General features: G+C 34.2%; 12 protein-coding genes across 12 annotated transcripts; all 12 read left to right on the plus strand.

The window, feature by feature from the left end:
- The first annotated feature begins 3,351 nt into the window (after positions 1–3,351).
- LOC145845085 (histone H3) lies at positions 3,352–3,762 on the plus strand. Its single transcript, XM_082952508.1, has one exon. The coding sequence runs from the start codon at positions 3,352–3,354 to the stop codon at positions 3,760–3,762; it is 411 nt and encodes a 136-aa protein (XP_082808634.1).
- Positions 3,763–3,942: 180 nt separating this feature from the next.
- LOC145844545 (histone H4-like) lies at positions 3,943–4,254 on the plus strand. Its single transcript, XM_082951943.1, has one exon. The coding sequence runs from the start codon at positions 3,943–3,945 to the stop codon at positions 4,252–4,254; it is 312 nt and encodes a 103-aa protein (XP_082808069.1).
- A 170-nt stretch (positions 4,255–4,424) lies between these two features.
- On the plus strand, positions 4,425–4,805 carry LOC145844515 (histone H2A). The gene has a single exon (XM_082951913.1). The coding sequence runs from the start codon at positions 4,425–4,427 to the stop codon at positions 4,803–4,805; it is 381 nt and encodes a 126-aa protein (XP_082808039.1).
- Positions 4,806–4,970: 165 nt separating this feature from the next.
- LOC145845086 (histone H2B 1/2-like) lies at positions 4,971–5,330 on the plus strand. The gene has a single exon (XM_082952509.1). It carries the CDS (start codon positions 4,971–4,973, stop codon positions 5,328–5,330), a length of 360 nt encoding a protein of 119 aa, XP_082808635.1.
- Positions 5,331–10,016: 4,686 nt separating this feature from the next.
- Positions 10,017–10,427, plus strand: LOC145845087 (histone H3). The gene has a single exon (XM_082952510.1). It carries the CDS (start codon positions 10,017–10,019, stop codon positions 10,425–10,427), a length of 411 nt encoding a protein of 136 aa, XP_082808636.1.
- Positions 10,428–10,608: 181 nt separating this feature from the next.
- LOC145844544 (histone H4-like) lies at positions 10,609–10,920 on the plus strand. Its single transcript, XM_082951941.1, has one exon. It carries the CDS (start codon positions 10,609–10,611, stop codon positions 10,918–10,920), a length of 312 nt encoding a protein of 103 aa, XP_082808067.1.
- Positions 10,921–11,102: 182 nt separating this feature from the next.
- LOC145844514 (histone H2A) lies at positions 11,103–11,483 on the plus strand. Its single transcript, XM_082951912.1, has one exon. The coding sequence runs from the start codon at positions 11,103–11,105 to the stop codon at positions 11,481–11,483; it is 381 nt and encodes a 126-aa protein (XP_082808038.1).
- A 165-nt stretch (positions 11,484–11,648) lies between these two features.
- LOC145845089 (histone H2B 1/2-like) lies at positions 11,649–12,008 on the plus strand. The gene has a single exon (XM_082952511.1). It carries the CDS (start codon positions 11,649–11,651, stop codon positions 12,006–12,008), a length of 360 nt encoding a protein of 119 aa, XP_082808637.1.
- Positions 12,009–17,559: 5,551 nt separating this feature from the next.
- On the plus strand, positions 17,560–17,970 carry LOC145845090 (histone H3). The gene has a single exon (XM_082952512.1). It carries the CDS (start codon positions 17,560–17,562, stop codon positions 17,968–17,970), a length of 411 nt encoding a protein of 136 aa, XP_082808638.1.
- A 198-nt stretch (positions 17,971–18,168) lies between these two features.
- On the plus strand, positions 18,169–18,480 carry LOC145844543 (histone H4-like). Its single transcript, XM_082951940.1, has one exon. It carries the CDS (start codon positions 18,169–18,171, stop codon positions 18,478–18,480), a length of 312 nt encoding a protein of 103 aa, XP_082808066.1.
- Positions 18,481–18,662: 182 nt separating this feature from the next.
- LOC145844513 (histone H2A) lies at positions 18,663–19,043 on the plus strand. The gene has a single exon (XM_082951911.1). It carries the CDS (start codon positions 18,663–18,665, stop codon positions 19,041–19,043), a length of 381 nt encoding a protein of 126 aa, XP_082808037.1.
- A 165-nt stretch (positions 19,044–19,208) lies between these two features.
- Positions 19,209–19,568, plus strand: LOC145845091 (histone H2B 1/2-like). Its single transcript, XM_082952513.1, has one exon. The coding sequence runs from the start codon at positions 19,209–19,211 to the stop codon at positions 19,566–19,568; it is 360 nt and encodes a 119-aa protein (XP_082808639.1).
- The last annotated feature ends 3,095 nt before the right edge of the window (positions 19,569–22,663 follow it).

The raw sequence follows: 22,663 nt of genomic DNA on the forward strand, positions 1-22,663 counted from the left end.
TTTACTTTTTTTTTATGCAACTGTTAAGAAGGGAACTCTAGCTAGATAACTGCTCTAATCCTTACTTTATTGCTTACTATTAATGAGTGCTTAGTGAAAAGCTTTAACTAACTTGAGTGTCTTTTTCGTAGACTTTTTCCTTTTAACTTTCTTTTCAAAACAAAACTTATTCTCATTCATGCTTACTTTGTGGAAATTTTTTTAATTCAATATTTCATTTGTTTTTTAGTTTATTTAAAAAAGCTGTGCCTACGTCACTGTAAAAACTAGTTATATTTTTCAATGAAAATAGTACGCTTTAACATAAATAAAAATAAAACTTTGACTTATTAACTGAAAACGTTTTAAACTGTTAATAACAGACAATGTTTAGTGTCCTTAAAAAATACTGTTCAACTACAATTAAATTACAACTGAAACAATTTCAAAACTGATGTAACACTTAAATGTAAACAACATCGATTGTTCAAAAGAAAGAGAACACTATTAACAAGTACACAATTTACACAACAAAATATCTTAATAAAATGATGAACTTGTATAAATAAATCTTTTATTTTACAAAGCTTACATCTACTTAGTTGATTTAAGCTTTCAGATCTTGTCAAGCATATGAAATAAACCATTTGATTAGCTGAAACATGATACAAAGAAAAGAAGTAAAAAACTTATTTGCTTGTTACTGTTATGTACGCTATACATGAGAAAACTAAAATTACTGTAACTTGTTGCTTTAAGCTGTGTAGTTTTATAAATCTAAAGAAGAAGAAAAAATTGGACAAAGCAAAACCAAAACTTTTTTAACCTTCATTTTTTCACAGCTTATTATGTGATAGTACAAGTTCCATAATAGGCAAACAACAATGTAAAACTTTGATCAAGCAAATACTTTGTTTTATATGGTCTATAATTGAATAAGATAACAGTTACTTTGTTTCAAGTTTATATGTTATTGCTACAACAGCTATGTTCTTAACGACATCCGAGAATAAAATGTAACTTATCCTAAGTTGTGTTTTCAACTACATTGACAGTAAGTTAGAGATAACTAGTTACGAATTTTGAAAAGCAAAACATTTAGTCAATGAAATCAATGGTACAGAACATTATGATTAATCTAGGTTGAGTAAACTAGGAAATTACTATTAGCAGTAAAGCAGTTAAAACACATGTTTAACGTGGTAAACACTTCAATCGTAAACTTTAAAAGACAGTACTGTTGTTGTTTCAAAATATGTGTCAAGAAAGTAATAAGTTGTTCTATGTTGTTTCGACTGACTTTAAGTTTATGAGAAGTGACAAAACAAAGTTTGAAAAAAAACTTAATTGCATTATTTTCCAGTTAAAAGTTTCAAAGATAGATTGAAAGGTTATGAGTGCTAATTGTAAACAAAGCTTTATTCAAACACTAAGTTTGTCAATCTTATTTCAAAACTTTTTCATTTCGATTTTCTTACTCGATTTTATTTTGTATATAATGCTGCTTAAAAAATAAACCAACCTTTTTTTTTACGTAAAATTTTTCGTCCAAAAGATATCAGCTTTTGTTCAAATTTAGTGCTAGTGTTCATAAGCTTTTTCGACTTATTTACTTCTTTGAATTTAATTATCTTTATTTTGTTTGAAAAACTTACAACCAAATCCATTTGTTCACTTTTAACAGCACACTTTATTCGGTTGAAATCTGCAAAGTTAAAGTTCTTAGTTTGATCAAGGTTTAAGTTTAACGAGCAAAATTGCATCAGTTATTTTTTAAACTGTATAACAGCTTGAATCAGTTGTTTGAAACACTAATTGAATGTTAAACTGCTTACCTGTAAATCTAGTTTTTCATATACACTGAAAAATAAAATTTGTGTTTAAATGTAGTTTACAACTTTCAAACAAGTAACATCATAGTTACTGCACAGCACGTGTTTGAAAGGTTGTTTGGAAAACATTGTTGTAAGGTAAGTTACTAGTATGTGCAAGAACAAAGTTATCTAGTTGTCTGTTTAATAAAAGTTTTGAGTACATTGCTTATGAGTATATTGATTATGAGTAATCATAAGCAGTAAAGCTAAAAAAAATGAACACTTTTATTCTTTTGGAATTACTTTTTACACATTAGTTTAAACTGTAATTAACTTGAACATACTTGATAGAACTTACGATTAACAAAACTCCATGAAATCGAAATAATGAAATTTTGTTTAAGTTTGAGGTAAAAAAAACCTTGTGCTTTGTTAAAACTTTATTACTTTAGGTGATCGGCAAAGGAAAACTCAGTCGGAAGTGTGTTAACATGTTTTGTTTCATTTATGTTTTTCTTAATGAATTTAGAGGTGTGCTGTAAGATACAGGCTGTTATTTCTGGACTTTTCAAACTAATTCTTTTAAAAAAATTACTTTTAGAACAAGTTAGATATGGTTTCTTTCTTACTGGAACTTTTTCAACATTCGTAATAAGACAACTAAGTTTTTATAAGCATATATGTCTTAAACAAACATGCTAATGCTTATATTAAGAAGTAAAAGGTACCTTGCAAAGCATAACTGCTCAACAGTCAATTCGTCACAGTCAGTAACTCTTGCAAGTATCGTTTCGGTCGCTTTAATATTCATTCATCATGTCTACCACAGCAGTAGCAGCAGTACCAGCGCCAGCCGCAGCCAGGTCTTCCAAGAGACCAAGCGCTAAGAAGGCAGAGCACCCTACTTACAGGGAAATGATTAGCTCTGCCCTTGGAGCAATGAAGGAACGAAAAGGTACATCCCGCCAGAAGATACAAAAGTTTATCGCGGACACCTACAAGCTTGACCTCACAGCTTCCAATTCTCACTTGAAGAGAGCACTTACCAGCGGCGTGACCAAAGGTGCTTTTCTCCAGACTACTGGAAAAGGCGCTTCTGGCTCGTTCAAGCTTGCTCCAATGCCAGCTGCTGGGCCCAAGAAGAGGACAAAGAAAGTAGCTAAAAAGCCAGCAGCAAAGAAGGCCGCAGCTAAAAAACCAAAAAAGAAGTGTGCTCCCAAGAAGGCTGCAAAAAAACCAGCAGCCAAAAAGCGACCTGCTAAAAAGTGCGCTCCTAAGAAGGCAGCATCTAAAAAAGCTGCAAGCAAGAAGAAGAAAGTAACCAAGAAGAAGCCGGCAGCCAAAAAAGCATCCAAGAAGAAGAGCTGCAAAAAATAAGTTGTTCTTTTACCCAAGGTCCTTTTCAGGACCACTCAAACGAAATATAAGGCAACTCAAAATGCATAAAACAATGCTAAGTTGAAAATATGCAAATTAGACTACACAGCGGAATCGCTCGCGTCCGTGTCTATGCGAACAGTATATAAACTGTCTTGCAACAAACAGTTTTATCATCAAAATGGCTCGTACCAAGCAAACCGCTCGTAAGTCAACCGGAGGCAAGGCTCCAAGGAAACAGCTCGCCACCAAGGCCGCTCGCAAGAGCGCACCCGCTACCGGAGGTGTGAAGAAGCCTCATCGCTACAGGCCCGGCACAGTTGCTCTGAGAGAAATCAGACGCTACCAGAAGTCAACTGAGCTTCTTTTGCGCAAGTTGCCTTTCCAGCGTCTGGTACGTGAAATAGCTCAAGACTTCAAAACTGATTTGAGGTTCCAAAGCAGTGCCGTTATGGCTTTGCAAGAAGCAAGCGAGGCGTACCTCGTTGGTTTGTTCGAAGATACTAACCTTTGCGCGATCCACGCCAAGCGTGTGACAATCATGCCCAAAGACATCCAGCTCGCCAGGAGAATGCGTGGCGAAAGAGCTTAAGCGTTAGCTAAAACCGGTCCTTTTCAGGGCCACCTTAAAACTTTGACAGTGAGAATAACTTGACTTAAATGTAAGTTAAGAGACTTTTTGAGTATGCAAATTAGTTAGTAGTAACCGTACGCGTCCGTAACAGCTTGTATATAAACTCGACGCACTGACGAAATAAGTATATTCAACAACATGTCTGGACGCGGCAAAGGAGGTAAAGGCTTGGGAAAGGGAGGTGCTAAGCGCCATCGCAAAGTGCTTCGCGATAACATCCAAGGCATCACGAAGCCGGCAATCCGCCGTTTGGCTCGCCGAGGCGGAGTTAAGCGAATCTCGGGACTGATTTACGAAGAAACGAGAGGCGTCATGAAAGTTTTCTTGGAAAATGTTATTCGCGATGCAGTAACATACACAGAGCACGCCAAGCGCAAGACCGTCACAGCACTCGACGTCGTGTACGCACTCAAGCGTCAAGGAAGAACCTTGTACGGCTTCGGTGGCTAATCGCTTTTAGCAAACCCGGTCCTTTTTAGGACCACCTAATTCAATATAAAAGTTGTACAAGATTAAGCATTAGCTATCTGATATGCAAATTAGTTTTTCGTTCGACGCGGTTAGGTATGAGTTGTATATTCAGCTGTGCAAGCTATCATCACAATCATTCGAACAACAAAATGTCAGGACGTGGTAAAGGATCAAAACTCAAATCTAAGCCGAAGAGCAGGTCTTCCCGTGCAGGACTGCAGTTTCCAGTCGGTCGCGTGCACCGCCTGTTGCGCACCGGCAACTACAGCCAAAGAGTCGGAGCTGGTGCTCCAGTTTATCTGGCTGCCGTTCTCGAGTACTTGAGCGCAGAAGTGCTCGAGCTTGCCGGTAACGCTGCTCGTGACAACAAGAAAAGCAGGATCATTCCTCGCCATTTGCAACTAGCTATTCGCAACGACGAAGAGTTGAACAAACTTCTCGGCGGCGTCACAATTGCTCAAGGTGGAGTTCTTCCAAACATCCAGGCAGTACTATTGCCTAAGAAGACCGCTTCAAAAAAGTCAGCCTAAGTTAAAAAAAAAACAGGTCCTTTTCAGGACCACCAAAAATATTTACAACAAACGAGAGAATTGTGAAGTGAGACAAACTAGCTATCGTTCGCGTACGGAACTATGCTAATTTGCATAATTTTACAGCATATAAACCGGCGCCGAGACAGAAGTCCACACATCATCATGACAGCAACCAAAGGCGCGAAGAAGTCAGTAGCCAAGACCGCTCCGGTCGACGGCAAGAAGAAGCGAAGGAGGAGGAACAAAGAAAGCTTTGGCATCTACGTGTACAAAGTTTTGAAGCAAGTGCACCCCGACACCGGAATTTCACGCAAGGCAATGGGAATCATGAACTCATTTGTCAACGACATCTTCGAGCGCATTGCAGCAGAGGCTTCACGTTTGGCTCATTACAACAAGAGGTCAACTGTTAGCAGCCGCGAAATTCAAACTGCTGTCAGGCTCTTGCTCCCCGGCGAGTTGTCAAAGCACGCAGTTTCAGAAGGAACTAAAGCTGTTACCAAATACACCAGCTCAAAATAAACGCTAAACAACCGGTCCTTTTTAGGACCACCATTTGAATAGAACCAGCTGTTCATGTTTACTTAAAGTACAAGAATATAAGCTTAGTACAAATAAATTCTTATTTGTGTAAATTAAAAACTCATATACTTAAATAAACACACTATTTTTATTGTTTTAAATGCTTTATAAATTTGTAACTCGTTATGTTGTATAAAAAGCATTGCATTAGTCTAATATGATAAAAACAGTAGTAGTGCTTGTAATCAAATGCTTTGTAAAAGAGGTTTAGCTAACTTGATTATGTTGTCCGTAAGATTTTTCATCTGAATACGTTTTATACAAAAGACTTTCTTTTATTCATTTGTTGAAGTTCTGTTAAAAAGTTCAATAAATAAGTGCTTACAAAAAAGTATCATCTTATTAAACAAAAATTCATATCACTTATAACAAGCAAAGTCTTAGTTTTGATTTTATTTTTAAGTTGTTGTTGTTGATTATTAGTAACACAACCGATCTTTAACTTTTTGAACATGTTCTTCTTATCAATTTAATTGCAATTGAAGACATGTAACAAGTTTAAAAAAGTTACGAATACATTAGTTATTACAATTACTTACATTACTTATTAATACAATTAACTTATTGTTTAAACAAAACTCATTCTTATTCGTTTTATTTTGTAGACTTGTTTTAAAAACACTCAATAGATATTTGTTGTTAGTTTAATTAAAAAAACAATGATCTGTCACTACATTAAAATTTATGCTTAAATAAGACATTATATTAAATGAGACTTATATTAAACTTTACTTTGCATTGATATTAAAAATACTCGATGGTAGTTATTTAAGGGAGGTTTGATTGTCAAAAGTGTATTAGTCTTATTTATCAGAATGCAAATGAAACAATAAAGATCTGTTTAAAAGTTGAACAATCAAATTAATGTAAACAACAGTGATTGTTTAAAACAAACATACAATTGAAATAATCTTTCTCTTTACAAAGCTCATACTTGTTTTGTTGGACTCATTTTTTTCTGTGGCTATGACAAATTACGAAATGATTCAAAGGTAAAAAAGAACAGCTTGTTACCATTTTTTGTAACTCTTTTTTAAACTATGTTTGAGACAACTTAAAACGACTGTACTTGTTTGTTTTAAGCTATGTACTTTTTGAATCTAAAGATTAGGTGGATCACCAATTAATTACACAAGCTACTAATGACTACTAAACTCAACAACACAAATACACACACTTAATCAACTTTGTGGTGAAAAAGAATCAAAAAACTATTTCCCTCCAAACTATAAACCCATTATTTATTAAATACCTAGCTTGCTACAATTTCTCTACTTTACTTTTTTTTTATGCAACTGTTAAGAAGGGAACTCTAGCTAGATAACTGCTCTAATCCTTACTTTATTGCTTACTATTAATGAGTGCTTAGTGAAAAGCTTTAACTAACTTGAGTGTCTTTTTCGTAGACTTTTTCCTTTTAACTTTCTTTTCAAAACAAAACTTATTCTCATTCATGCTTACTTTGTGGAAATTTTTTTAATTCAATATTTCATTTGTTTTTTAGTTTATTTAAAAAAGCTGTGCCTACGTCACTGTAAAAACTAGTTATATTTTTCAATGAAAATAGTACGCTTTAACATAAATAAAAATAAAACTTTGACTTATTAACTGAAAACGTTTTAAACTGTTAATAACAGACAATGTTTAGTGTCCTTAAAAAATACTGTTCAACTACAATTAAATTACAACTGAAACAATTTCAAAACTGATGTAACACTTAAATGTAAACAACATCGATTGTTCAAAAGAAAGAGAACACTATTAACAAGTACACAATTTACACAACAAAATATCTTAATAAAATGATGAAGTTGTATAAATAAATCTTTTATTTTACAAAGCTTACATCTACTTAGTTGATTTAAGCTTTCAGATCTTGTCAAGCATATGAAATAAACCATTTGATTAGCTGAAACATGATACAAAGAAAAGAAGTAAAAAACTTATTTGCTTGTTACTGTTATGTACGCTATACATGAGAAAACTAAAATTACTGTAACTTGTTGCTTTAAGCTGTGTAGTTTTATAAATCTAAAGAAGAAGAAAAAATTGGACAAAGCAAAACCAAAACTTTTTTAACCTTCATTTTTTCACAGCTTATTATGTGATAGTACAAGTTCCATAATAGGCAAACAACAATGTAAAACTTTGATCAAGCAAATACTTTGTTTTATATGGTCTATAATTGAATAAGATAACAGTTACTTTGTTTCAAGTTTATATGTTATTGCTACAACAGCTATGTTCTTAACGACATCCGAGAATAAAATGTAACTTATCCTAAGTTGTGTTTTCAACTACATTGACAGTAAGTTAGAGATAACTAGTTACGAATTTTGAAAAGCAAAACATTTAGTCAATGAAATCAATGGTACAGAACATTATGATTAATCTAGGTTGAGTAAACTAGGAAATTACTATTAGCAGTAAAGCAGTTAAAACACATGTTTAACGTGGTAAACACTTCAATCGTAAACTTTAAAAGACAGTACTGTTGTTGTTTCAAAATATGTGTCAAGAAAGTAATAAGTTGTTCTATGTTGTTTCGACTGACTTTAAGTTTATGAGAAGTGACAAAACAAAGTTTGAAAAAAAACTTAATTGCATTATTTTCCAGTTAAAAGTTTCAAAGATAGATTGAAAGGTTATGAGTGCTAATTGTAAACAAAGCTTTATTCAAACACTAAGTTTGTCAATCTTATTTCAAAACTTTTTCATTTCGATTTTCTTACTCGATTTTATTTTGTATATAATGCTGCTTAAAAAATAAACCAACCTTTTTTTTTACGTAAAATTTTTCGTCCAAAAGATATCAGCTTTTGTTCAAATTTAGTGCTAGTGTTCATAAGCTTTTTCGACTTATTTACTTCTTTGAATTTAATTATCTTTATTTTGTTTGAAAAACTTACAACCAAATCCATTTGTTCACTTTTAACAGCACACTTTATTCGGTTGAAATCTGCAAAGTTAAAGTTCTTAGTTTGATCAAGGTTTAAGTTTAACGAGCAAAATTGCATCAGTTATTTTTTAAACTGTATAACAGCTTGAATCAGTTGTTTGAAACACTAATTGAATGTTAAACTGCTTACCTGTAAATCTAGTTTTTCATATACACTGAAAAATAAAATTTGTGTTTAAATGTAGTTTACAACTTTCAAACAAGTAACATCATAGTTACTGCACAGCACGTGTTTGAAAGGTTGTTTGGAAAACATTGTTGTAAGGTAAGTTACTAGTATGTGCAAGAACAAAGTTATCTAGTTGTCTGTTTAATAAAAGTTTTGAGTACATTGCTTATGAGTATATTGATTATGAGTAATCATAAGCAGTAAAGCTAAAAAAAATGAACACTTTTATTCTTTTGGAATTACTTTTTACACATTAGTTTAAACTGTAATTAACTTGAACATACTTGATAGAACTTACGATTAACAAAACTCCATGAAATCGAAATAATGAAATTTTGTTTAAGTTTGAGGTAAAAAAAACCTTGTGCTTTGTTAAAACTTTATTACTTTAGGTGATCGGCAAAGGAAAACTCAGTCGGAAGTGTGTTAACATGTTTTGTTTCATTTATGTTTTTCTTAATGAATTTAGAGGTGTGCTGTAAGATACAGGCTGTTATTTCTGGACTTTTCAAACTAATTCTTTTAAAAAAATTACTTTTAGAACAAGTTAGATATGGTTTCTTTCTTACTGGAACTTTTTCAACATTCGTAATAAGACAACTAAGTTTTTATAAGCATATATGTCTTAAACAAACATGCTAATGCTTATATTAAGAAGTAAAAGGTACCTTGCAAAGCATAACTGCTCAACAGTCAATTCGTCACAGTCAGTAACTCTTGCAAGTATCGTTTCGGTCGCTTTAATATTCATTCATCATGTCTACCACAGCAGTAGCAGCAGTACCAGCGCCAGCCGCAGCCAGGTCTTCCAAGAGACCAAGCGCTAAGAAGGCAGAGCACCCTACTTACAGGGAAATGATTAGCTCTGCCCTTGGAGCAATGAAGGAACGAAAAGGTACATCCCGCCAGAAGATACAAAAGTTTATCGCGGACACCTACAAGCTTGACCTCACAGCTTCCAATTCTCACTTGAAGAGAGCACTTACCAGCGGCGTGACCAAAGGTGCTTTTCTCCAGACTACTGGAAAAGGCGCTTCTGGCTCGTTCAAGCTTGCTCCAATGCCAGCTGCTGGGCCCAAGAAGAGGACAAAGAAAGTAGCTAAAAAGCCAGCAGCAAAGAAGGCCGCAGCTAAAAAACCAAAAAAGAAGTGTGCTCCCAAGAAGGCTGCAAAAAAACCAGCAGCCAAAAAGCGACCTGCTAAAAAGTGCGCTCCTAAGAAGGCAGCATCTAAAAAAGCTGCAAGCAAGAAGAAGAAAGTAACCAAGAAGAAGCCGGCAGCCAAAAAAGCATCCAAGAAGAAGAGCTGCAAAAAATAAGTTGTTCTTTTACCCAAGGTCCTTTTCAGGACCACTCAAACGAAATATAAGGCAACTCAAAATGCATAAAACAATGCTAAGTTGAAAATATGCAAATTAGACTACACAGCGGAATCGCTCGCGTCCGTGTCTATGCGAACAGTATATAAACTGTCTTGCAACAAACAGTTTTATCATCAAAATGGCTCGTACCAAGCAAACCGCTCGTAAGTCAACCGGAGGCAAGGCTCCAAGGAAACAGCTCGCCACCAAGGCCGCTCGCAAGAGCGCACCCGCTACCGGAGGTGTGAAGAAGCCTCATCGCTACAGGCCCGGCACAGTTGCTCTGAGAGAAATCAGACGCTACCAGAAGTCAACTGAGCTTCTTTTGCGCAAGTTGCCTTTCCAGCGTCTGGTACGCGAAATAGCTCAAGACTTCAAAACTGACTTGAGGTTCCAAAGCAGTGCCGTTATGGCTTTGCAAGAAGCAAGCGAGGCGTACCTCGTTGGTTTGTTCGAAGATACTAACCTTTGCGCGATCCACGCCAAGCGTGTGACAATCATGCCCAAAGACATCCAGCTCGCCAGGAGAATGCGTGGCGAAAGAGCTTAAGCGTTAGCTAAAACCGGTCCTTTTCAGGGCCACCTTAAAACTTTGACAGTGAGAAAAACTTAACCAAACGAAAAAATGTAAGACTTTTTTGAGTATGCAAATTAGTTAGTAGTAACCGTACGCGTCCGTAACAGCTTGTATATAAACTCGACGCACTGACGAAATAAGTATATTCAACAACATGTCTGGACGCGGCAAAGGAGGTAAAGGCTTGGGAAAGGGAGGTGCTAAGCGCCATCGCAAAGTGCTTCGCGATAACATCCAAGGAATCACGAAGCCGGCAATCCGCCGTTTGGCTCGCCGAGGCGGAGTTAAGCGAATCTCGGGACTGATTTACGAAGAAACGAGAGGCGTCATGAAAGTTTTCTTGGAAAATGTTATTCGCGATGCAGTAACATACACAGAGCACGCCAAGCGCAAGACCGTCACAGCACTCGACGTCGTGTACGCACTCAAGCGTCAAGGAAGAACCTTGTACGGCTTCGGTGGCTAATCGCTTTTAGCAAACCCGGTCCTTTTTAGGACCACCTAATTCAATATAAAAGTTTTACAACATTTCTGACAAGATTAAGCATTAGCTATGACATATGCAAATTAGTTTTTTGTTCGACGCGGTTAGGTATGAGTTTTATGTTGAGCTGTGCAAGCTATCATCACAATCATTCGAACAACAAAATGTCAGGACGTGGTAAAGGATCAAAACTCAAATCTAAGCCGAAGAGCAGGTCTTCCCGTGCAGGACTGCAGTTTCCAGTCGGTCGCGTGCACCGCCTGTTGCGCACCGGCAACTACAGCCAAAGAGTCGGAGCTGGTGCTCCAGTTTATCTGGCTGCCGTTCTCGAGTACTTGAGCGCAGAAGTGCTCGAGCTTGCCGGTAACGCTGCTCGTGACAACAAGAAAAGCAGGATCATTCCTCGCCATTTGCAACTAGCTATTCGCAACGACGAAGAGTTGAACAAACTTCTCGGCGGCGTCACAATTGCTCAAGGTGGAGTTCTTCCAAACATCCAGGCAGTACTATTGCCTAAGAAGACCGCTTCAAAAAAGTCAGCCTAAGTTAAAAAAAAAACAGGTCCTTTTCAGGACCACCAAAAATATTTACAACAAACGAGAGAATTGTGAAGTGAGACAAACTAGCTATCGTTCGCGTACGGAACTATGCTAATTTGCATAATTTTACAGCATATAAACCGGCGCCGAGACAGAAGTCCACACATCATCATGACAGCAACCAAAGGCGCGAAGAAGTCAGTAGCCAAGACCGCTCCGGTCGACGGCAAGAAGAAGCGAAGGAGGAGGAACAAAGAAAGCTTTGGCATCTACGTGTACAAAGTTTTGAAGCAAGTGCACCCCGACACCGGAATTTCACGCAAGGCAATGGGAATCATGAACTCATTTGTCAACGACATCTTCGAGCGCATTGCAGCAGAGGCTTCACGTTTGGCTCATTACAACAAGAGGTCAACTGTTAGCAGCCGCGAAATTCAAACTGCTGTCAGGCTCTTGCTCCCCGGCGAGTTGTCAAAGCACGCAGTTTCAGAAGGAACTAAAGCTGTTACCAAATACACCAGCTCAAAATAAACGCTAAACAACCGGTCCTTTTTAGGACCACCATTTGAATAGAACCAGCTGTTCATGTTTACTTAAAGTACAAGAATATAAGCTTAGTACAAATAAGTTCTTATTTGTGTAAATTAAAAACTCATATACTTGAATGAACACACTTTTTTTTTTGTTTCAAATACTTTATAAACTTGTAACTCGTTATATTGTAGAAAAAGCATTGCATTAGTCTAAAAACAGTAGTAGTGCTTGTAATCAAATGGTTTGTAAAAGATGTTTAACTAACTTGATTTTGTTGTCCGTAAGATTTTTCATCTGAATACTTTTTGTACAAAACACTTGTTTTTATTCATTTGCTGAAGTTCTGTTGAAACATTCAATAAATAAGTGCTTACAAAAAAGTATCATCTTTTTAAACAAAAATGTATATCACTTATAACATGCAAAAACTTAGTTGTAACTTTATTTTAAGTTGTTGTTGATTATTAGTAACACAACCGAGCTTTAACTTTTTAAACGAGTTCTTCTTATCAACTTAACTGCAATTGAAGCCATGTAACACGTTTTAAAAAGTTACGAATACATAAATGAATACAAAAATGGTTGTTCAAAACAAAAATTACAGATGTGTTTTTCAAGTAAAACAACATATTCCTTCTTTCAAAGCTAACTTCTGTTTAGCATATTCAAGAAACATTTTCAATTCAAAACATAAACACACAAAACAAACCAGCTCATTGGTTGAAACTTGGTAAAACACAAAAAAGTAACTGCTTGTACTTTTTTAAGTAATTTATTATTCTAGTTTTCAAAGTAAAAGGTACTTGTTTTAACTAGATATGAGACAACTTACTGACCTTTAACAACTCTAGTAGTTTGTTGAAAGTTATGTTTCTACATATCTAAAGTAATCAGGACCACCAGTTGATTTAAGCAGCGACTAATGTCGAGTAAACAGTGTCAAACAAGCTTAAACTAAGCGACAAAAAATGTACAAATTTATATCTACATTGTGCGTGTTGGTAAAAATTAACAGTTAGTGTATTTCAATAACTTCTAAATAAACTTTCTAAAACTGAATTTCTCTGTTTTTATTTCTACTAGTTAGTTACACTTACTTTATTTTTTGTAGTTCTACTTGACATTTTAAACTACTTTTGATAATGTAGAATAAGTTTTTCTGCTTCACTAGTATTTAAATGTTAGGTAAAAATGTTTTTTAGTGGGAATTTTCTTGTTTAACTTATTGTTTAAACAAAACTTATTCTAGTTCATTTTACTTTGTAAACTTGTTTTTCAAACACTCAATAGATATTTGTTGTTAGTTTAATAAAAAAATCAATCTGTCACTAAATAAAAATTTATGCTTAAATAAGACATTATATTAAATGAGAAGAAAAATTTACTTTGCGTTGATACTAGTTCATTTTACTTTGTAAACTTGTTTTTCAAACACTCAATAGATATTTGTTGTTAGTTTAATAAAAAAATCAATCTGTCACTAAATAAAAATTTATGCTTAAATAAGACATTATATTAAATGAGAAGAAAAATTTACTTTGCGTTGATACTAGTTCATTTTACTTTGTAAACTTGTTTTTCAAACACTCAATAGATATTTGTTGTTAGTTTAATAAAAAAATCAATCTGTCACTAAACAAAAATTTATGCTTAAATAAGACATTATATTAAATGAGAAGAAAAATTTACTTTGCGTTGATACTAAAAATGCTCAATGATATTTATTTAAGGTCTGATTGTCAAATAAGTATTAGTTTTATTTATCAGAATGCAAATGAAACAATAAAAAACTGTTTAAAAGTTGAACAGTCAAACTAATGTAGACAACAGTGATTGTTTAAAACAAACATACAATTGAAATAATCTTTCTGCTTACAAAGCTCATACTTGTTTTGTTGAACTCATTTTTTCTGTGGCTATGACAAATTACAAAATGATTCCACGGTAAAAAAGAACAGCTTGTTACAATTTTTTGTAACTCTTTTTTAAACTATGTATGAGACAACTCAAAACGACGATACTTGTTTGTTTTAAGCTATGTACTTTTTAAATCTAAAGATTAGGTGGATCACCAACTAATTACACAAGCTACTAATGACTACTAAACTCAACAACACAAATAAACATACTTTATCAACTTTGTGGTGATAAAGAATCAAAAACATATTTCCTTCCAAATTATAAAACCCATTATTTATTAAATACCTAGCTTGCCAAATTTCTCTACTATACTTTTTTTATGCAACTGTTAAGAAGGGAACTCTAGCTAGATAACTGCTCTAATCCTTACTTTATTGCTTACTATTATCGAATGCTTAGTGAAAAGCTTTAACTAACTTGAGTGTCTTTTTCGTGGCCTTTTTCCTTTTAACTTTCTTTTTCAAATAAAACTTATTCTCATTAACTTTGTGGACATTTTTTAATTCAATATTTCATTTGTTTTTTAGTTTATTAAAAAAATACTGTGCCTACGTCACTGTAAAATCTATTTGTATTTTTCAATGAAAATAGTACGCTTAAACAGAAATAAAAACAAAACTTTGACTTATTAACTGAAAACGTTTTAAACTGTTAATAACAAACAATGTTTAGTGTCCTTAAAAAATGCTGTTCAATTACAATTAAACTACAACTGAAACATGCTTAACAATTCAAAACTGGTGTAACACATAAATGTAAACAACATCGATTGTTAAGAAGAGAACACTATTAACAAGTACACAATTTACAAAACAAAATACCTTAATAAAATGATGAACTTGTATAAATAAATCTTTTATTTTACATAGCTTACATCTACTTACTTGATTTAAGCTTTCTAATCTTGTCAAGCATATGAAATAAACCAATTGATTAGCTAAAACATGGTACAAAGAAAAGAAGTAAAAAACTTGTTACCACTTGTTTGTTACCCTTATGTACGCTATACATAAGTAAACTAAAATTACTGTAACTTGTTGCTTTAAGCTGTGTAGTTTTTATAAATCTAAAGAAGAAGAAAAAACTGGACAAAGCAAAACCAAAACTTTTTTAGCCTTCATTTTTTTACAGCTTATTATGTGACGGTACAAGTTCCATAATAGGCAAACAACAATGTAAAACTTTGAATCAAGCAAATACTTTGTTTTATATGGTCTATAATTGAATAAGATAACAGTTACTTTGTTTCAAGTTTATATGTTATTGCTACAACAGCTATGTTCTTAACGACATCCGAGAATAAAATGTAACTTATCCTAAGCTGTGTTTTTAACTACATTAACAGTAAGTTAGAGATAACTAGTTACGAATTTTGAAAAGCAAAACATTTAGTCAATGAAATCAATGGTACAGAATATTATGATTAATCTAGGTTGAGTAAACTAGGAAATCACTATTAGCAGTAAAGCAGTTAAAACACATGTTTAACTTGGTAAACACTTCAATCGTAAACTTTAAAAAACAGTACAAGTAGTAAGTTGTTCTATGTTGTTTCGACTGACTTTAAATTTATGAGAAGTGACAAAACAAAGTTTGAAAAAAAAACTTAATTGCATTATTTTCCAGTTAAAAAGTTTCAAAGATAGATTGAAAGGTTATGAGTGCTGATTGTAAACAAAGCTTTATTCAAACACCAAGTTTGTCAATCTTATTTCAAAACGTTTTCATTTCGATTTTCTTACTCGATTTTATTTTGTATATAATGCTGCTTAAAAAATAAACCAACCTCTTTTTTTACGTGAAATTTTTCATCCAAAAGGTATCAGCTTTTGTTAAAGTTCAAATTTAGTGCTAGTGTTCATAAGCTTTTTCGACTTATTTACTTCTTTGAATTTAATTTACTTAATTTTGTTTGGAAAATTTACAACCAAATCCATTTGTTCACTTTTATCAGCACACTTTATTCGGTTGAAATCTGCAAAGTTAAAGTTCTTAGTTTGATCAAGGTTTAAGTTTAACGAGCAAAATTGCATCAGTTATTTTTTAAACTGTATAACAGCTTGAATCAGTTGTTTGAAACACTAATTGAATGTTAAACTACTTACCTGTTAAACTAGTTTTTCATATACACTGAAAAATAAAATTTGTGTTTAAATGTAGTTTACAACTTTCAAACAAGTATCATCATAGTTACTGTACAGCACGTTTTTGAAATGTTGTTTGGAAAACATTGTTGTAAGGTAAGTTACTAGTATGTGCAAGAACAAAGTTATCTAGTTGTCTGTTTAACAAAAGTTTTGAGTACATTGCTTATGAGTAATCATAAGCAGTAAAGCTAAAAAAAATGAACACTTTTATTCTTTCGGAATTACTTTTTACACATTAGTTTAAACTGTAATTAACTTGAACATACTTGATAGAACTTACGATTAACAAAACTCCATGAAATCGAAATAATGAAATTTTGTTTAAGTTTGAGGTAAAAAAAAACCTTATGCTTTGTTAAAACTTTATTACTTTAGGTGAGCGGCAAAGGAAAACTCAGTCGGAAGTGTGTTAACATGTTTTGTTTCATTTATGTTTTTCTTAATATATTTAGAGGTGTGCTGTAAGATACAGGCTGTTATTTCTGGACTTTTCAAACTAGTTCTTTTAAAAAAATTACTTTTAGAACAAGTTAGATATGGTTTCTTTCTTACTGGAACTTTTTCAACATTCGTAATAAGACAACTAAGTTTTTATAAGCATATATGTCTTAAACAAACATGCTAATGCTTATATTAAGAAGTAAAAGGTACCTTGCAAAGCATAACTGCTCAACAGTCAATTCGTCACAGTCAGTAACTCTTGCAAGTATCGTTTTGGTCGCTTTAATATTCATTCATCATGTCTACCACAGCAGTAGCAGCAGTACCAGCGCCAGCCGCAGCCAGGTCTTCCAAGAGACCAAGCGCCAAGAAGGCAGAGCACCCTACTTACAGGGAAATGATTAGCTCTGCCCTTGGAGCAATGAAGGAACGAAAAGGTACATCCCGCCAGAAGATACAAAAGTTTATCGCGGACACCTACAAGCTTGACCTCACAGCTTCCAATTCTCACTTGAAGAGAGCACTTACCAGCGGCGTGACCAAAGGTGCTTTTCTCCAGACAACTGGAAAAGGAGCTTCCGGCTCGTTCAAGCTTGCTCCAATGCCAGCTGCTGGGCCCAAGAAGAGGACAAAAAAAGTAGCTAAAAAACCAGCAGCAAAGAAGGCCGCAGCTAAAAAACCAAAAAAGAAGTGTGCTCCCAAGAAGGCTGCAAAAAAACCAGCAGCCAAAAAGCGACCTGCTAAAAAGTGCGCTCCTAAGAAGGCAGCATCTAAAAAAGCTGCAAGCAAGAAGAAGAAAGTAACCAAGAAGAAGCCGGCAGCCAAAAAAGCATCCAAGAAGAAGAGCTGCAAAAAATAAGTTGTTCTTTTACCCAAGGTCCTTTTCAGGACCACTCAAACAAAATATAACGCAGCTCAAAATGCATAGAACGATGCTAAGTTGAAAATATGCAAACTAGACTACACAGCGGAATCGCTCGCGTCCGTGTCTATGCGAACAGTATATAAACTGTCTTGCAACAAACAGTTTTATCATCAAAATGGCTCGTACCAAGCAAACCGCTCGTAAGTCAACCGGAGGCAAGGCTCCAAGGAAACAGCTCGCCACCAAGGCCGCTCGCAAGAGCGCACCCGCTACCGGAGGTGTGAAGAAGCCTCATCGCTACAGGCCCGGCACAGTTGCTCTGAGAGAAATCAGACGCTACCAGAAGTCAACTGAGCTTCTTTTGCGCAAGTTGCCTTTCCAGCGTCTGGTACGTGAAATAGCTCAAGACTTCAAAACTGACTTGAGGTTCCAAAGCAGTGCCGTTATGGCTTTGCAAGAAGCAAGCGAGGCGTACCTCGTTGGTTTGTTCGAAGATACTAACCTTTGCGCGATCCACGCCAAGCGTGTGACAATCATGCCCAAAGACATCCAGCTCGCCAGGAGAATGCGTGGCGAAAGAGCTTAAGCGTTAGCTAAAACCGGTCCTTTTCAGGGCCACCTTAAAACTTTGACAGTGAGAAAAACTTGACCAAACGAAATAACTTAACTTAAATGTAAGTTAAGAGACTTTTTGAGTATGCAAATTAGTTAGTAGTAACCGTACGCGTCCGTAACAGCTTGTATATAAACTCGACGCACTGACGAAATAAGTATATTCAACAACATGTCTGGACGCGGCAAAGGAGGTAAAGGCTTGGGAAAGGGAGGCGCTAAGCGCCATCGCAAAGTACTTCGCGATAACATCCAAGGCATCACGAAGCCGGCAATCCGCCGTTTGGCTCGCCGAGGCGGAGTTAAGCGAATCTCGGGACTGATTTACGAAGAAACGAGAGGCGTCATGAAAGTTTTCTTGGAAAATGTTATTCGCGATGCAGTAACATACACAGAGCACGCCAAGCGCAAGACCGTCACAGCACTCGACGTCGTGTACGCACTCAAGCGTCAAGGAAGAACCTTGTACGGCTTCGGTGGCTAATCGCTTTTAGCAAACCCGGTCCTTTTTAGGACCACCTAATTCAATATAAAAGTTTTACAACATTTCTGACAAGATTAAGCATTAGCTATGACATATGCAAATTAGTTTTTTGTTCGACGCGGTTAGGTATGAGTTTTATGTTGAGCTGTGCAAGCTATCATCACAATCATTCGAACAACAAAATGTCAGGACGTGGTAAAGGATCAAAACTCAAATCTAAGCCGAAGAGCAGGTCTTCCCGTGCAGGACTGCAGTTTCCAGTCGGTCGCGTGCACCGCCTGTTGCGCACCGGCAACTACAGCCAAAGAGTCGGAGCTGGTGCTCCAGTTTATCTGGCTGCCGTTCTCGAGTACTTGAGCGCAGAAGTGCTCGAGCTTGCCGGTAACGCTGCTCGTGACAACAAGAAAAGCAGGATCATTCCTCGCCATTTGCAACTAGCTATTCGCAACGACGAAGAGTTGAACAAACTTCTCGGCGGCGTCACAATTGCTCAAGGTGGTGTTCTTCCAAACATCCAGGCAGTACTATTGCCTAAGAAGACCGCTTCAAAAAAGTCAGCCTAAGTTAAAAAAAAACCAGGTCCTTTTCAGGACCACCAAAAATATTTACAACAAACGAGAGAATTGTGAAGTGAGAGAAACTAGCTATCGTTCGCGTACGGAACTATGCTAATTTGCATAATTTTACAGCATATAAACCGGCGCCGAGACAGAAGTCCACACATCATCATGACAGCAACCAAAGGCGCGAAGAAGTCAGTAGCCAAGACCGCTCCGGTCGACGGCAAGAAGAAGCGAAGGAGGAGGAACAAAGAAAGCTTTGGCATCTACGTGTACAAAGTTTTGAAGCAAGTGCACCCCGACACCGGAATTTCCAGCAAGGCAATGGGAATCATGAACTCATTTGTCAACGACATCTTCGAGCGCATTGCAGCAGAGGCTTCACGTTTGGCTCATTACAACAAAAGATCAACTGTTAGCAGCCGCGAAATTCAAACTGCTGTCAGGCTCTTGCTCCCCGGCGAGTTGTCAAAGCACGCAGTTTCAGAAGGAACTAAAGCTGTTACCAAATACACCAGCTCAAAATAAACGCTAAACAACCGGTCCTTTTTAGGACCACCATTTGAATAGAACCAGCTGTTCATGTTTACTTAAAGTACAAGAATATAAGCTTAGTACAAATAAGTTCTTATTTGTGTAAATTAAAAACTCATATACTTGAATGAACACACTTTTTTTTTTGTTTCAAATGCTTTATAAACTTGTAACTCGTTATATTGTAGAAAAAGCATTGCATTAGTCTAAAAACAGTAGTAGTGCTTGTAATCAAATGGTTTGTAAAAGATGTTTAACTAACTTGATTTTGTTGTCCGTAAGATTTTTCATCTGAATACTTTTTGTACAAAACACTTGTTTTTATTCATTTGCTGAAGTTCTGTTGAAACATTCAATAAATAAGTGCTTACAAAAAAGTATCATCTTTTTAAACAAAAATGTATATCACTTATAACATGCAAAAACTTAGTTGTAACTTTATTTTAAGTTGTTGTTGATTATTAGTAACACAACCGAGCTTTAACTTTTTAAACGAGTTCTTCTTATCAACTTAACTGCAATTGAAGCCATGTAACACGTTTTAAAAAGTTACGAATACATAAATGAATACAAAAATGGTTGTTCAAAACAAAAATTACAGATGTGTTTTTCAAGTAAAACAACATATTCCTTCTTTCAAAGCTAACTTCTGTTTAGCATATTCAAGAAACATTTTCAATTCAAAACATAAACACACAAAACAAACCAGCTCATTGGTTGAAACTTGGTAAAACACAAAAAAGTAACTGCTTGTACTTTTTTAAGTAATTTATTATTCTAGTTTTCAAAGTAAAAGGTACTTGTTTTAACTAGATATGAGACAACTTACTGACCTTTAACAACTCTAGTAGTTTGTTGAAAGTTATGTTTCTACATATCTAAAGTAATCAGGACCACCAGTTGATTTAAGCAGCGACTAATGTCGAGTAAACAGTGTCAAACAAGCTTAAACTAAGCGACAAAAAATGTACAAATTTATATCTACATTGTGCGTGTTGGTAAAAATTAACAGTTAGTGTATTTCAATAACTTCTAAATAAACTTTCTAAAACTGAATTTCTCTGTTTTTATTTCTACTAGTTAGTTACACTTACTTTATTTTTTGTAGTTCTACTTGACATTTTAAACTACTTTTGATAATGTAGAATAAGTTTTTCTGCTTCACTAGTATTTAAATGTTAGGTAAAAATGTTTTTTAGTGGGAATTTTCTTGTTTAACTTATTGTTTAAACAAAACTTATTCTAGTTCATTTTACTTTGTAAACTTGTTTTTCAAACACTCAATAGATATTTGTTGTTAGTTTAATAAAAAAATCAATCTGTCACTAAATAAAAATTTATGCTTAAATAAGACATTATATTAAATGAGAAGAAAAATTTACTTTGCGTTGATACTAGTTCATTTTACTTTGTAAACTTGTTTTTCAAACACTCAATAGATATTTGTTGTTAGTTTAATAAAAAAATCAATCTGTCACTAAATAAAAATTTATGCTTAAATAAGACATTATATTAAATGAGAAGAAAAATTTACTTTGCGTTGATACTAGTTCATTTTACTTTGTAAACTTGTTTTTCAAACACTCAATAGATATTTGTTGTTAGTTTAATAAAAAAATCAATCTGTCACTAAACAAAAATTTATGCTTAAATAAGACATTATATTAAATGAGAAGAAAAATTTACTTTGCGTTGATACTAAAAATGCTCAATGATATTTATTTAAGGTCTGATTGTCAAATAAGTATTAGTTTTATTTATCAGAATGCAAATGAAACAATAAAAAACTGTTTAAAAGTTGAACAGTCAAACTAATGTAGACAACAGTGATTGTTTAAAACAAACATACAATTGAAATAATCTTTCTGCTTACAAAGCTCATACTTGTTTTGTTGAACTCATTTTTTCTGTGGCTATGACAAATTACAAAATGATTCCACGGTAAAAAAGAACAGCTTGTTACAATTTTTTGTAACTCTTTTTTAAACTATGTATGAGACAACTCAAAACGACGATACTTGTTTGTTTTAAGCTATGTACTTTTTAAATCTAAAGATTAGGTGGATCACCAACTAATTACACAAGCTAATAATGACTACTAAACTCAACAACACAAATAAACATACTTTATCAACTTTGTGGTGATAAAGAATCAAAAACATATTTCCTTCCAAATTATAAAACCAATTATTTATTAAATACCTAGCTTGCCAAATTTCTCTACTATACTTTTTTTATGCAACTGTTAAGAAGGGAACTCTAGCTAGATAACTGCTCTAATCCTTACTTTATTGCTTACTATTATCGAATGCTTAGTGAAAAGCTTTAACTAACTTGAGTGTCTTTTTCGTGGCCTTTTTCCTTTTAACTTTCTTTTTCAAATAAAACTTATTCTCATTAACTTTGTGGACATTTTTTAATTCAATATTTCATTTGTTTTTTAGTTTATTAAAAAAATACTGTGCCTACGTCACTGTAAAATCTATTTGTATTTTTCAATGAAAATAGTACGCTTAAACAGAAATAAAAACAAAACTTTGACTTATTAACTGAAAACGTTTTAAACTGTTAATAACAAACAATGTTTAGTGTCCTTAAAAAATGCTGTTCAATTACAATTAAACTACAACTGAAACATGCTTAACAATTCAAAACTGGTGTAACACATAAATGTAAACAACATCGATTGTTAAGAAGAGAACACTATTAACAAGTACACAATTTACAAAACAAAATACCTTAATAAAATGATGAACTTGTATAAATAAATCTTTTATTTTACAAAGCTTACATCTACTTACTTGATTTAAGCTTTCTAATCTTGTCAAGCATATGAAATAAACCAATTGATTAGCTAAAACATGGTACAAAGAAAAGAAGTAAAAAACTTGTTACCACTTGTTTGTTACCCTTATGTACGCTATACATAAGTAAACTAAAATTACTGTAACTTGTTGCTTTAAGCTGTGTAGTTTTTATAAATCTAAAGAAGAAGAAAAAACTGGACAAAGCAAAACCAAAACTTTTTTAGCCTTCATTTTTTTACAGCTTATTATGTGACGGTACAAGTTCCATAATAGGCAAACAAC

This window comes from Thalia democratica, chromosome 9 (assembly GCF_965202585.1).
Source record: "Thalia democratica chromosome 9, ktThaDemo2.hap1.1, whole genome shotgun sequence".
Lineage (NCBI taxonomy): Eukaryota > Metazoa > Chordata > Thaliacea > Salpida > Salpidae > Thalia > Thalia democratica.

Bases quoted from the DNA above. Each gene is read 5' to 3' on its own strand.
- LOC145845085 (XM_082952508.1), top strand. From the start codon at position 3,352: ATGGCTCGTACCAAGCAAACCGCTCGTAAGTCAACCGGAGGCAAGGCT.
- LOC145844545 (XM_082951943.1), top strand. From the start codon at position 3,943: ATGTCTGGACGCGGCAAAGGAGGTAAAGGCTTGGGAAAGGGAGGTGCT.
- LOC145844515 (XM_082951913.1), top strand. From the start codon at position 4,425: ATGTCAGGACGTGGTAAAGGATCAAAACTCAAATCTAAGCCGAAGAGC.
- LOC145845086 (XM_082952509.1), top strand. From the start codon at position 4,971: ATGACAGCAACCAAAGGCGCGAAGAAGTCAGTAGCCAAGACCGCTCCG.
- LOC145845087 (XM_082952510.1), top strand. From the start codon at position 10,017: ATGGCTCGTACCAAGCAAACCGCTCGTAAGTCAACCGGAGGCAAGGCT.
- LOC145844544 (XM_082951941.1), top strand. From the start codon at position 10,609: ATGTCTGGACGCGGCAAAGGAGGTAAAGGCTTGGGAAAGGGAGGTGCT.
- LOC145844514 (XM_082951912.1), top strand. From the start codon at position 11,103: ATGTCAGGACGTGGTAAAGGATCAAAACTCAAATCTAAGCCGAAGAGC.
- LOC145845089 (XM_082952511.1), top strand. From the start codon at position 11,649: ATGACAGCAACCAAAGGCGCGAAGAAGTCAGTAGCCAAGACCGCTCCG.
- LOC145845090 (XM_082952512.1), top strand. From the start codon at position 17,560: ATGGCTCGTACCAAGCAAACCGCTCGTAAGTCAACCGGAGGCAAGGCT.
- LOC145844543 (XM_082951940.1), top strand. From the start codon at position 18,169: ATGTCTGGACGCGGCAAAGGAGGTAAAGGCTTGGGAAAGGGAGGCGCT.
- LOC145844513 (XM_082951911.1), top strand. From the start codon at position 18,663: ATGTCAGGACGTGGTAAAGGATCAAAACTCAAATCTAAGCCGAAGAGC.
- LOC145845091 (XM_082952513.1), top strand. From the start codon at position 19,209: ATGACAGCAACCAAAGGCGCGAAGAAGTCAGTAGCCAAGACCGCTCCG.